The 13,125-nt window shown below is 38.9% G+C and overlaps 1 protein-coding gene across 2 annotated transcripts; it reads right to left on the bottom strand.

Moving 5' to 3' along the window:
• Window positions 1–2,195: 2,195 nt before the first annotated feature.
• MAGOHB (mago homolog B, exon junction complex subunit) lies at window positions 2,196–12,431 on the bottom strand. Of its 2 annotated transcripts, none has more exons than XM_069581299.1 (5): window positions 12,171–12,431; window positions 6,877–6,935; window positions 5,903–6,013; window positions 3,721–3,803; window positions 2,196–2,979 (listed from the first exon to the last, which is right to left on the bottom strand). In XM_069581299.1, exons 2-5 carry the CDS (start codon window positions 6,889–6,891, stop codon window positions 2,880–2,882), a joined length of 309 nt encoding a protein of 102 aa, XP_069437400.1. In that variant the 5' UTR covers window positions 6,892–6,935; window positions 12,171–12,431; the 3' UTR covers window positions 2,196–2,879. The 2 variants fall into 2 exon arrangements, with proteins under 2 accessions (XP_069437400.1, XP_069437399.1); XM_069581298.1 differs by having other exon boundaries at window positions 12,256–12,431.
• Window positions 12,432–13,125: the final 694 nt, after the last annotated feature.

Here is a 13,125-nt window from a genome sequence, read left to right as displayed (position 1 = left end):
AATTAAAGAACATTTTGAATGTTCTTGTATACTGTCTTCCGATTTCATTTTTGTGCAAAACACACATAACACATACACAGCATGAATACATAAAGCGTTTATTTATTTACTTCCTGTCTGCTTAAAGGTGTTATTTAGGAAACCACACATTTTACCCATCCGTTCCTGACGATATTAATTTCGTCAGCTAGAGGCTTAGCACACAGCTGCTTGTCACACCTTCCAACCTCAATGGCTTATCTTTTCACAGCAGCAGGCTGTTCTTCCTGTCCCAGCCTGAAGTGAAGGTTTCAGGAATAACCACCAGCTCCCAGGGAAAGATGTTCTGCATCACTCTGATGCGAGGAGTAACTTCACCTGGCCATGTTCCCCCTTCCATGGTTATTTTTCCTAATGCCTAAACTTTATGCCACTGAGCCATATGACATTTCCTGGCTCTTACAGTAAAAACTCAAAACATCTTGAAGTTTCCTGTTTCCCTAACTAGCTACTTTATTAGTCCATCTTATCTTTACAGTAAAAGCTATTCTGAGTTGAAATCTTCTATTGTCCCAGCTAGGCTCCAGCCATGAGCTGAACAGATATTTTCCTTCCTCCAACTGCTAACAAAATGAGAGGAACACCTCACGAAATTGAGTAAGCATGAAAAAATCATGGCCAAAAACAAAACCCCCCAAAAAACGGATTTTGGATAACTATTCAGATTCTGTGCCACTAAGGGATAAAGTCTATTCACAAGTTGAAAGGGAAAATAGTTCCATGAAGCAGTGTCATAATAAAGAACTTTAATTCTTCAGTGTTCTTGCTACTCTATTACACGGTTTGGACTATAGGCTCACCCTCAAGTCATTCGTTTATTTTTATTAATTTTTTTTGGACTTTTAATCTCATTGTCATATAATGCTGCATGTGCGGCAAGTCGCCTCAGTTGTGTCGATTCTTTGCGGTCCTATGGCTAGTAGTCTGCCAGGCTCTTCTGTCCATGGGAATCTCCAGGCAAGAATACTGGAGTGAGTTGACATTTCTTTCTCCAGGGGTCAAACCCACACCTCTTGTATTGACAGGCGGATTCTTTACCACTGAGAAACCAGGGAAGCCTGGGGGGAAGTTATGAATGACAACAGAGTTAACATGTTTAAGACTTTCTCATCCAAGGACTAATTCTTCCCAGTCTTGCCCAGTCCTGAGTGGATTACCTTATTCAACAGGACCCACAGAATGAATATTTTGAGGAACAACCAAAAATTCTGGGCCCACAGGAGTTTTCTCCTTTTCTCCTTGAGGCTGACATACATGTAACATGGTTTTATACTGCACATTCATCAGGGTCTACACCTTGAATAGAAATGCTTGTTTTCATCTAAGCAACCTGAAGAGGATGACAGCACAGTCTTTCACAGTGGTGGTTTGGAGACCAGGTGACTTTCCATGGCAAACCAGAAGAGGATATGCATTTTAATGCACTCCACAGTAAACAAGCTACCAAGCCATGCTCCAGAGCTATACTATCCAAAGGGTAGCCACCAGCCTCATTTGCCTATCTCAATCTATTAAAAATTAAATAGCACCAATTATGCCTGTTATTTCATCTGTAAATGAAAAATCCAACAAGAGGACATGACTTAGACTTACTACAGTAAAGGGAAAATGTTATAGAACCTAAATTGGCATATATGGGTCTTTTAAGTTTTCTATGTTTGAAATTTTTCATAATAAAACATTGGAAAACATTACTTTTAATTAACGACTCTAAATTCAGTCATGTTAGCCACATCTCAACTACTCAGTAGCCACGTGCAGTATCCAGTGGCTACCCTACTGGACTGCTCAGATCGAGAGCATCTCTATTATCGCACAGAAGTTTACCAGAGTTGCTCTATTCTAGCTGCTCCAGAGACCTGGCTAGCTGTCAGACCCCAGTTCTTCCACCCAAAGGTCCCTAGAGGGGACCTGACTGATCTTTGGGCAAAGTGGATGATGACTGCCAGGACTGCATACTTTCGGAGTGAAGGTGCAGATGGAAAAGTAACAGAACACCAGGGTATGAGTTACTAACGGGCAAAGTAATCCAGTCTATCAGAAAGAGGTTGAAGGGAACTGGGAAACATGACTGGGACTTGTGTTCATTAGGAGTTAGGATGTAAATACAGACACACACAAATGCACACACACACGGAAGTCCAAACTTTAAACAATTTGTAGAGCTGAGAACTCATTTATTTCCCACAGATATACAAAATATGTGGATTGCGAAATACGGGAATAGGCACATAATAAAAGATGTGTCTAACTTTGGATACTGACTTTACCTTTGTAACCTTGAGGAAATCACTGCTTACACAAAAACACTGAAATGTGAATAACCCCCAAGGAGTTTGTGACAAACACAAAAAATCCAAAAGCTTCTATAAACAACTTTTATGAGCACCAAAAACTTAAATTTGGTCAGGTGTGGCAGAAACAAGGGGAGATCTACAACTGCTTTTAAGCAGATGGGAATCTGGCTATATGTTTCTACATATAAGACCTTCTGTCATAGGATACACCTTCTAGAACAATTTTCATCTTTAAAATGAATCAGAGATCTGGCCTCCGGAAGGACCAAAAGCACTCTCCATCCAGGCTGTGATGTTTTATTGGAGCAAAATTTCAACAAAAGGTGGCTTTTATTTACAGAGTTTAATGTGTGCGGTGACTGCTTAACCCACTTGGACTCAAGTGAAGATAACAGTTAAGCCTGCTTAGATATTGTCTTGTTTTCAATTTGCATACAAAAAAGTTTGCTTCACATTCATAAAACCCCCAATATTATAAATGAACAAATCCTCCCTCACCCACCCCTTAATTAAATATAAACCCAGTTTCAAAACACATATAGTTTAGATTGGTTTAATCTTGAAATGTAATCCAATAAGACTAAACACTAAACACTTCAGGTCCTGTACCAAATAGTAAAATACTCGAAGGCCTTCAGGATCCCTAAAATTTAAAAGATAAAAGTTAGTTTTTTATTCCAAGAATGAAACAACATAATAATATAAGTTAATTCTTAAAACAGAGACCAAAAACCAAAAAAAATTAAAGGAACTGAGGAGAAAGGATTTTCTGATAACTATTAATATAACTGATATACTGGACAATTTCTATCTTTATCTTTTCTCTGAACTTTTCTCTGAAATTCCTCTCTCTCTTTTACACTGAAACCAGTTAAGCAAACAAGTTAAGTTATTATAAGTTACGCTGATAAGAAAATAACACTAGGAGAACATTTTGAGGGGAAAGAGTGGAAAGTAGTAGAAGGAGGCAGAGAGCTTTTTCAGATAATAGTAAGAGGTATCTGTCACACACAGAGCTTGGGAAGGCACATATGGCTACAGCCATACTTAAGCTATATCAGGCTTTTCTCCATTTCTTTCAAGTATTAAACCCAAGGAGGCAAATGATGTCATATGGAACTAATAAGGCTGAGAAATTCAAGAAGATTTCTTTTAAACTCTGTGGGGCTGCATCCAGACTAATTTTGGGAATCAGTAAAATATACTGTTAACTTCTTTGATAATAAGTCTTTACTAATATAAAAATGAGGATTACATATACATAATAAATTGCTACAGGATACAATTAATCTCATCAAACTGGCTATGGTTCTAAAATAAGCCTAATAAATCATGTCAATTTAGTCAAAATGCTTTAACTTTTATTAATGCTTTTAATACTCACTTTGACTGATTGACATCAATAAGAGAACCTATTTTTGATGTGGTAAAAGAAATGTGTTCATCTCCAATTACAATTTCAAGCTCCTGAAAAAAATAAAACAGAGAAATGTAGTTAGTGTAAAAATTCACCTCTTACAACCAAGAGGTCCTGATTTTAGCTGCAAGTTTTCTAGCCGTAATAGAGGAAGGGGTAAAAATGAAAAAGAAACAATTTGTTAACTATAAACTATGTCTGTAAAGTAAAAATCTCAACTCCTCAGAGTTCCCCAGTATTAGGATGAATCAAGAACTGCTTTCCAGAGATCTGACAAAGATGCTATCAAATGAATGATAGACTTCAGAGGCACACAGAAATAGTGATGTCAATAAAAACTAAGAATATGGGTTTAAGCCTATTTTTAATATAATAAATACAAATACATTTATCCTTTCTACCAGGCTCTACAAATAAACTGCATAATGCTAATAATAGCACTATTTAGCACCTACTGTGTATCAGACCTGCTGATAGGGACTTTAAAAACATGTTCTTTGTAATCCCCAAAACTGGGCTAATAAAGCCTGTCTTTCTCAGGTCAGCTTTATTGCCTGATTTTACAAATATAAAGCCCAAGACTCAAAAGCAAGATAAAAAAAAAAAAAAACTGTTTGTATTTACAACCACTAATATGTGATGGTACTAATATTTAACTCTTGGATTGTAAAACTGAAAGATTTGTGTACAAAATTAAGTATAAATTTTTCTCCACATTTTATCTGCAAATCTAAAATGAAAAATTAAGAGGCTATGTCTGTATTAAGTTTTCAGTTTAAATTAACAGATGCCATTAAAGACATTCCCAGATCTGTATTTGATCAGAAAAGATCTAATTATGCCCCTTTATGGCACACACACAGAATGGATAATTAACTAAGACTCTCAAGCAATCAAAATCTTTGACCTAAAGATCCAAGAGACAACTTCAACGGCAGAAGTAATCCTCCCCATTATCCAAAACACATGAACACATGATCAAGTGGGTAGATGAAAACACTGCTCTCTCCTTGAGTCTAAGAGATAAATAAAAGGTTTGCTGCTATTGTTTCTGATTTTTAATGCCTATATATATATATGTGTGTCTAAAACAAATGGAAATTTAAATTTACTTCTTAAAAGTGTTCACAGTGAATACAATAAATACTGTTAACTATTACCTTTGCTTTCCTAAATAATGTTTCTTTAAATAGAAGCGTTAAGTTACTGCTACAGAGCATCAGCATCTATTCTCCACATTTTCTTCTAGTCAAAGAAGTTGTTATAGAGTATAATCCTCAGGAACACACAAAAGCGAAATTAAGTGTTTCTTCCTCCTGCAGTCATATCTCATTCTTCCAGCAGTTGAAAAGACCCAATTCAGAAATCAAACTGTCTTTCTACAGAGTGAAATCAGGCCTTCAGAGCTCTTCAGCAGCTCTTTGAGAAATATCAATTTTTCTGAAGGGAATATGACAGGCAAAGGCAATGGTCAGTTTGAACAAAGAAACCAATCAAATCTCTCTGGAGTGTAAAGAAGCAAATACGAATTTTCAAAGTTATATATCTGGAGAAAGTGAATTTTACATAGTGAGAATCCTAATTCTCAAATTCATCAAACATTTGAGTTTTTTCCTACCTATTTTTATTATTTATTATCATTGGGCTTCCCAAGTGGTGCCAGTGGTAAAGAATCTGCCTGCCAGTGCCGGAGATGCAAGAGACACAGCTTTGGCTTTGACCCCTGGGTCAGGAAGATTCCCTGGAGGAGGAAATGGCAGCCCACTATAGTATTCTTGCCTGGAAAATCCCATGGACAGAGGAGCCTGGTGGATTACAGTTCATCAGGCAAGAACTCATTAGTCCTTATAAAAGTACTTAACCTATAATGGAAATTAATTCTAATACTGTGAAAACACCCTAAGGTTAGCTGCGGTGGCTGCAGAGAAGACTGTTCAGAAAGATGTCTAAACTGACTCCTTTATTACTAGGAGGTAGCTCACAAATTGATGCAAAGTGAAATACAATTATAAACCATTTACCAGGTGCCTACTAGATGAAAAAAATCCAAGATTCAATGAGGATCTATTCTAGATAAATAAGGAGAACCACAACAATTCTATTAATAATGTTTACAATTTATGCATTTAAAGAATTATTAAATACAAACCTGTCGGCCAACCCTGTCAGGGGGAGGCCACAAAGCATCATCTTCTTTTGTAATTTCACTGTCATCAATAATTCTCTTCAGTTCTTCCATGACACTCTTGTGTACATAAGCCTGATAGCAAGTAATAAAAATGTTAGGGTCTATGTCTTGACACAACTTAGACAGAAATAATAAAACGGAGTTACAAACCCTGAGTATTTAAATAGAATATTAAAGAAAAATTTAATTCTGATTCTAAAAGGAGAGAATCATTCATCCTTCTTATTGCTTTTTCTTCACTCTCTTGCCCTTTCCTTTAAAACATATTTTTCCCCCTTTGTATCATTATTCCCTCCTTAAAATCTTGTATCAAATATCTGAGTGGTTAACACAAAATTTATGAGGTGAACGGTGTCAAATTCAAATACACATCACAGTGCGGGGAACTCTTTCTTACACCTAACTTTTGAGGCTTTCATTTAAAATGCATCCTGTGTTTAAAACATTATTGTCAATTAATTTTAAATAATGAGCAGAGTAAAAAGACCAAGTTAATTATAAAATGAATTAACTTATATGCTCAAATGTGAGACTACAACTTAATATATTCAGATTGATTCTTTTGCTGTTATAGATGCTACAAAGAATCCTTTTTCAATCTATAAATCAGCCTCTTCTCTATAGCCTTGAATGTGAATGTGAATGTGAAGTCGCTCAGTCGTGTCCGACTCTTTGCGACCCCATGGAGTGTAGCCTACCAGGCTCCTCTGTCCATGGGATTTTCCAGGCAATAGTACTGGAGTGGGTTGCCATTTCCTTCTCCAGCGGATCTTCCCAACCCAGGGATCGAACCCAGGTCTCCCGCATTGTAGACAGACGCTTTACCGCCTGAGCCACCAGGGAAATCTTATGTGTACTTTAAACAGGTAAGTAAAAATACAGACATGAGGAAAACAGGCTTAACACAAAGAATTAGACATCTGAAAAGAACGTACCTCCTTTCTGATCATGACATCATTTTTATAATTGCTGTTGTTGGCATATCTAAGTTTTCCTGTAGGAAGTACAAAAAAATTCAACCTGTAACAGCAAAAACTGCTAAAGATAATAATAAATAAAGAAATGACATCATAAGCAATTTTGAAGGTAAAATCTATATTACACTACTACTTTTATTAATATTTGCTCCCTCCTGGCATAAGATCAATGCTGGATACGCATTTGCTGTTATGCTGGCTGAAGTTGAAGCCAATCAACTGTTTATACTCTATGCCTTCAATATAATTTCATATTATAAGAGAGTCATTTTCAAAACCCATTTTCTTAAGCAACATCATGATTTACATAGGGAATCTCAAAAAAGAACTAATGTTTCTTCTAAAGTTTACCTTACTTTATTGTGATTGTCTTATTTATGTCTTATTGGTGCTGAGTTACCCAGAGCATTTCATCTAATCTGTAAAACAACCCTAAAAAGTAGGTTTCATTCTCTCACCTATACACAGTTAAGAAAAACAGAGAGTTAAGTAACTTGCTCAGAGTCACACAAGATTCAGACTTAAATCTACTTTGTACCAATATACACGCCTTTCTAACGACTCCAAAATGTTCTCATTTATTTTCCTTCACTTCAATGTATTATGGTAATGCTACTATTTTAGAACTGTAATTAAGAAGCAATACAAACTACATGCTGCTTCCAAATAAAAACTGGCTAGTTTGTTTTCTGATTTACATTGAATGTACGCTTCTCCTCATGGCTGGTCAGTTGCCTAGGTACAGCTGTAACGTGATCCAGATCCTCTAAAACGAGAGGTTATCTTAGTAAGGTGAATCTCTAAGGAACTGCTCTCTTTGGGTCTCATTATTACTGACAGAAAGGTTATGAAACAGTGGTGGCAGATGAGAACTACTGTTCTGAAATGAAACTTCCCTGAAAATAGTCAATCGAAGATTAAGAAGCCTCTTATCCTTAACCATCAGAAGGCAGATAGAATGAAAACCATAATCACAGAAAACTAATCAAACTGATCACATGGACCTCAGCCTTGTCTAACTCAACCAAACTATGAACCACGCTGTGTAGGCCCACCAAAACATATAGGTCATGGTGGAGAGTTCTGACAAAACGTGGTCCACTGGAGAAGGGAATGGCAAACCACTTCAGTATTCTTGTCTCAAGAACCCCATGAACAGTATGAAAAGGCAAAAAGATATGACACACAAAAGATGAACTCCCCATGTCGGTAGGTGCCCGATATGCTACTGGAGAAGAGTGGAGAAATAACTCCAGAAAGAATGAAGAGACAAAGCCAAAGAGAAAACAACTCCCAGTTGTGGATGTGACTGGTGATGGAAGTGAAGTCCGATGCTGTAAAGAACAAGACTGCATAGGAACCTGGAATGTTAGGTCCACAAATCACGGTAAATTGAAAGTAGTCAAACAGGAGATGGCAAGAGTGAACACTGACATTTTAGAAATCAGTGAACTAAAATGGACTGGAATGGGTGAATTTAATTCAGATGACCAGTGTATGTACTACTGTAGGCAAGAATTGCTCAGAAGAAATGGAGTAGCCCCCATAGCCAAGAAAACAGGCCAAAATGCAGTACTTGGGTGCGGTCTCAAAAATGACAGAATGATTTGTTTGTTTCCAGGCAAATCATTCAATATCACAGCAATCCAAGTCTATGGCCCAACTACTAACGCTGAAGAACGTGAAGTTGAATGATTCTATGAAGACCTACAAGACCTTCTAGAACTAACACCCAAAAAAGATATCCCTTTCATCATAGGGGTCTAGAATGCAAAAGTAGGAAGTCAAGAGACACCTGGAGTAACAGGCAAGTTTGGCCTTGGAGTGCAAAACGAAGCAGGGCAAAGGCTAACAGAGTTTTGCCAAGAGAACACACTGGTCATAGCAAACACCCTCTTCCAACAACACATGAGAAGACTCTACACATGGACATCACCAGATGGTCAATACTGAAACTGGACTGATTATATTCTTTGCAGCCAAAGAAGAGAAGCTCTATATAGTCAGCAAAAACAAGACTAGGAGCTGACTTAAATTGAAAAAAGTAGGGAAAACTACTAGACCATTCAGGTATGACCTAGATCAAATCCCTTATGATTATACAGTGGAAGTAAGAAATAAATTCAAGGGATTAGATGTGATAAACAGAGTGCCTGATGAACTATGGACAGAGGTTTGTGACACTGTACAGGAGGCAGTGATCAAGATCATCCCCAAGAAAAAGAAATACAAAAAAGGCAAAATGGTTATCTGAGGAGGCCTTACAAATAGCTGTGAAAAGAAGAGAAGCTAAAGGCAGAGGAGAAAAGGAAAGATATACCCATTTGAATGCAGAGTTCTTCCATAGCAAGAAGAGATAAGAAAGCCTTCCTCAGTGATCAATGCAAAGAAATAGAGGAAAATAATAGAATGGGAAAGACTAGAATTCTCTTCAAGAAAATTAGAGATACTAAGGGAACATTTCATGCAAAGATGGGCTTAATAGAGGACAGAAATGGTATGGACCTAACAGAAGCAGAAGATATTAAGAAGAGGTGGCAAGAATACACAGAAGAACTATATAAAAAAGTTCTTCATGACCCAGATAACCACAATGGTGTGATTACTCACCTAGAGCCAGATATCCTGGAGTGCAAAGTCAAGTGGGCCTTAGGAAGCATCACTATGAACAAAGCTAGTGGAGGTGATGGAATTCCGGCTGAGCTACTTCAAATTCTAAAAGATGATGCTGTGAAAGTGCTGCACTCAATATGCCAGCAAATTGGGAAAACTCAGCAGTGGCCACAGGACTGGAAAAGGTCAGCTTTCATTCCAATCCCAAGGAAAGGCAATGCCAAAAAATGTTCAAACTACTGCACAATTGCAATCATCTCACATGTTAGCAAAGTAATGCTCAAAATTCTCTAAGCCAGGCTTCAACAGTACGTAAACATATACTTCAGTTTTATTGACTACACCAAAGCCTTTGATGGTGTGGATCACAATAAACTGTAGAAAATTCCTCAAAAGATGGGAATACCAGACCACCTTACCTGCCTTCTGAGAAATCTGTACGCAGGTCAAGAAGCAATAGTTAAAACCAGACATGGAACAACAGACTGGTTCCAAGTTGGGAAAGGAGTATGTCAAGGCTGTATATCATCACCCTGCTTATTTAACTTCTATGTAAAGTACATCATGCGAAATGCCAGGCTGGATAAAGCACAAACTGGAATCAAGATTGCCGAAGAAATATCAATAACCTTAGATATTCGGATGACGGCACCCTTAGGGCAGAAAAGCAAAGAACTAAAGAGCCTTTTGATGAAAGAGGAGTGAAAAAGTTGGCTTAAAATTCAACATTCAAAAACTAAGATCATGGCACCTGGTCCCATCACTTCATGGCAAATAGATGGGGAAACAGCGGAAACAGTAGCTGACTTATTTTTCTGGGCTCCAAAATCACTGCAGATGGTGATTGCAGCCATGAAATTAAAAGACGCTTACTCCTTGGAAGAAAAGTCCTGACCAACCTAGAGAGCACATTAAAAAGCAGAGACATTACTTTGCTGACAAAGATTCCTCTAGTCAAAGCTATCGTTTTTCCAGTAGTCAGGTATGGATGTGAGAGTTGCACTATAAAGTAAGTTGAGTGTGGAAGAATTTATGCTTTTGAATTATGGTGTTGGGAGAAGACTCTTGAGAGTCCCTTGGACTGCAAGGAGATTCAACCAGTCCATCCTTAAGGAAATCAGTCCTGAATATTCATTGGAAGAGACTGATGCTGGGAAAGACTGAAGGCAGGAGAAGGGAGCAACAGAGGATGAGATGGTTGGATGGCATCACTGTCTCGATGGACATGAGTTTGAACTTAGCTTCCAGGAGTTGGTGATGGACAGGGAAGCCTGATCTGCTGCATTCCATGGGGTCGCCAAGAGTTGGAGTGACTGAACTGAACTGAAGATTAAGAAAAGACTGTTTCATCCATGTGACTGGCTAAAATTGACCAGCTAAAAGCTGGTCACATGCCAAGACCCTGAAGACAGTATAAACCCAGGGATTGAACCCAGGTCTCCCACATTGTAGGCAGATGCTTTACCATCTGAGCCACCAGGGAAGTCCAAAGAAAGAAAAGATAAAGAGAATTCAAGTAAATTTGGCTCCTGAGCTAAATTTAGAAACAACCTGAGGGGAACCAGGAAGATTAGGGATTAAGGTTCCTAAATAATTGCAGAATGTAGTTACCCTGACTTCTACCTGATGTATCTGATATTCTTCCCTTTTGCTAGTATGTGAACCTCCCCTAGTTTTTCTTTCATGCCCTCCCAGAACTTTGTCCAAAGCATGAACACAGCACCTAATATGCATACCGCTTTACACTTAGTTTTATGTTTATGTCATCCACCAAAATATAACTCCTTGAAGGGAATGAAAATGTCTTATGCACTGCTGTACCCTCAATTTTTGTTTTTACGTGTTGCCCAGCACATAATATGCATTCAAAAAAACAGTCTATGCAGTTGGACTACTGTTGTTACAATAACAGTTCAATATACAGTACAACTATCTAAAGAGAATTAGTTGTCAAAATATAGAATTTGCTGCATATTTCTTGGGCAACTGGCAGTTTCACCTCACCCCGGGCCCCCTTCCCCGCTCTTAGGACGCTCAGGAGTCTGACGCCTTTTCTCCCAGAGACCAAGAAAATACGTCTTCTCATTCCAATACTCATCTCAATGGTCGCCTTCTCAAAAAAGATTTCCGACTCTTTCATGAAGAACTAACCGCGCCCCCTTTTAATAGTCTTAATGCATCCAATAGCGAACAACTGTATTTAAGCACCCGAAAGACATCATTACACTCGTTTTTCTACACGTTGGGCTTCCCACCTCCAGAGCATTTTGCTTTTCTGCCTTCCATACAGTGCCTGAACGAGTAAATTAATTCAGGATGAATGGGCCGTCTGAAATTTACTATTTAAAGGAAGATTTTAAGTGTCCATGGATCCACCGCTTGGTGGGGATGTTGTCAAAAAATGTCCAAGTATTAGGTTAATTAACTAGAAGGCCGTTAAGGTCCCTTCCGGTGAACTGATTCTAGAATTCTGATTACTATAGCTTGAACTTTAGGATCAAAGGTAGCATAGGCTTTTCTGAAATAATTGACACCGACTAATTCTCTTTTATTCCCTCAAACCAATGTAAGCTTCCTACATTTTTAAGCTCCTGGACCCAACTGTACACTCGCGAGCCCGAGCAAGCTCACCCACCCACCCTGCCTCCTTCGCGGCCTCTCCGCCTCGCTTCTCCCCTGCTCATCATCACTCCCAGGTGCGGCAGTCGCCTCTCTTCCGCTCACCGTCCGGCCGAAACTCAAACTCCAGAAACTCGTGTCCAAATTTGCCCTTGTGCCCTACGTAGTAGCGCAGGTAGAAATCGCTGGCCATAGCCATCTTTGTCCCCGAAAAGCCCGCCGAAGGACCGGCCGACGTGACTCCCGGCGCCTGGCAGTGACGTCAGTCGCCCAAGGATTACACGTCACAGCGGGCGCGCCCCTTCAGCCTCCCTCGGCCCGAGAGAAAAGCGGGTGGGAGCTAGAGTGCGGTGGGGCAGGGTTGCAAAGGCATGAACTCTGCTTTACTAAGGTCATATTGTTTTCCAAATTAGTTAGATCATATTATATTGGGAAAACACAAGTGATAAAATATGAAAGCATTTGTTATGGCCTCCGAACTAAGTTCGGAGTTGCTCTAAGTTCTAAATTAAAAGTCGCTCTGACTTTTGGGGTCTCACGGCATCCCGTGAGGTGGGTGTGGCCTTATCCCCCAGGTTAGTGGCATGAGTCAAGGTAAAAGCCCAGAATCAGAATGCAGACCTGCAGTACAGCCATTTCTCTTGCTAGACTTCTAACACAGGCCTCTCCCCTTTGGACAATGATGGCTCGCTTTCTGGCATCTAGAAGCCAGACGAGACAAAGTAGAAAGAATCCATCACGACAGGCTGTCTGAAAATTTGAAGAGCACATTGAAGCAAAATCTCTTGACAGTCATGATACGAAAATATTTCTATCAATAATAAAACATCCAGTTACTGGAGTTTCGGCAATTTGATCACAGGTCAAGTGGTTTAGCGCCCATTTCTTACGCTCTAGAGTTATACTGGGGAAATGAAATAGCTCTCATCTGGAGTGGGTTTTGAAGGATGAGGAAAGGCAAGCTGAGCTTTACAC

Source organism: Ovis canadensis, chromosome 3 (assembly GCF_042477335.2).
Source record: "Ovis canadensis isolate MfBH-ARS-UI-01 breed Bighorn chromosome 3, ARS-UI_OviCan_v2, whole genome shotgun sequence".
In the NCBI taxonomy this organism is placed as follows: domain Eukaryota; kingdom Metazoa; phylum Chordata; class Mammalia; order Artiodactyla; family Bovidae; genus Ovis; species Ovis canadensis.
The sequence above is the reverse complement of the archived record's forward strand: the minus strand, read 5'-3'. Positions and strand labels throughout refer to the sequence as shown.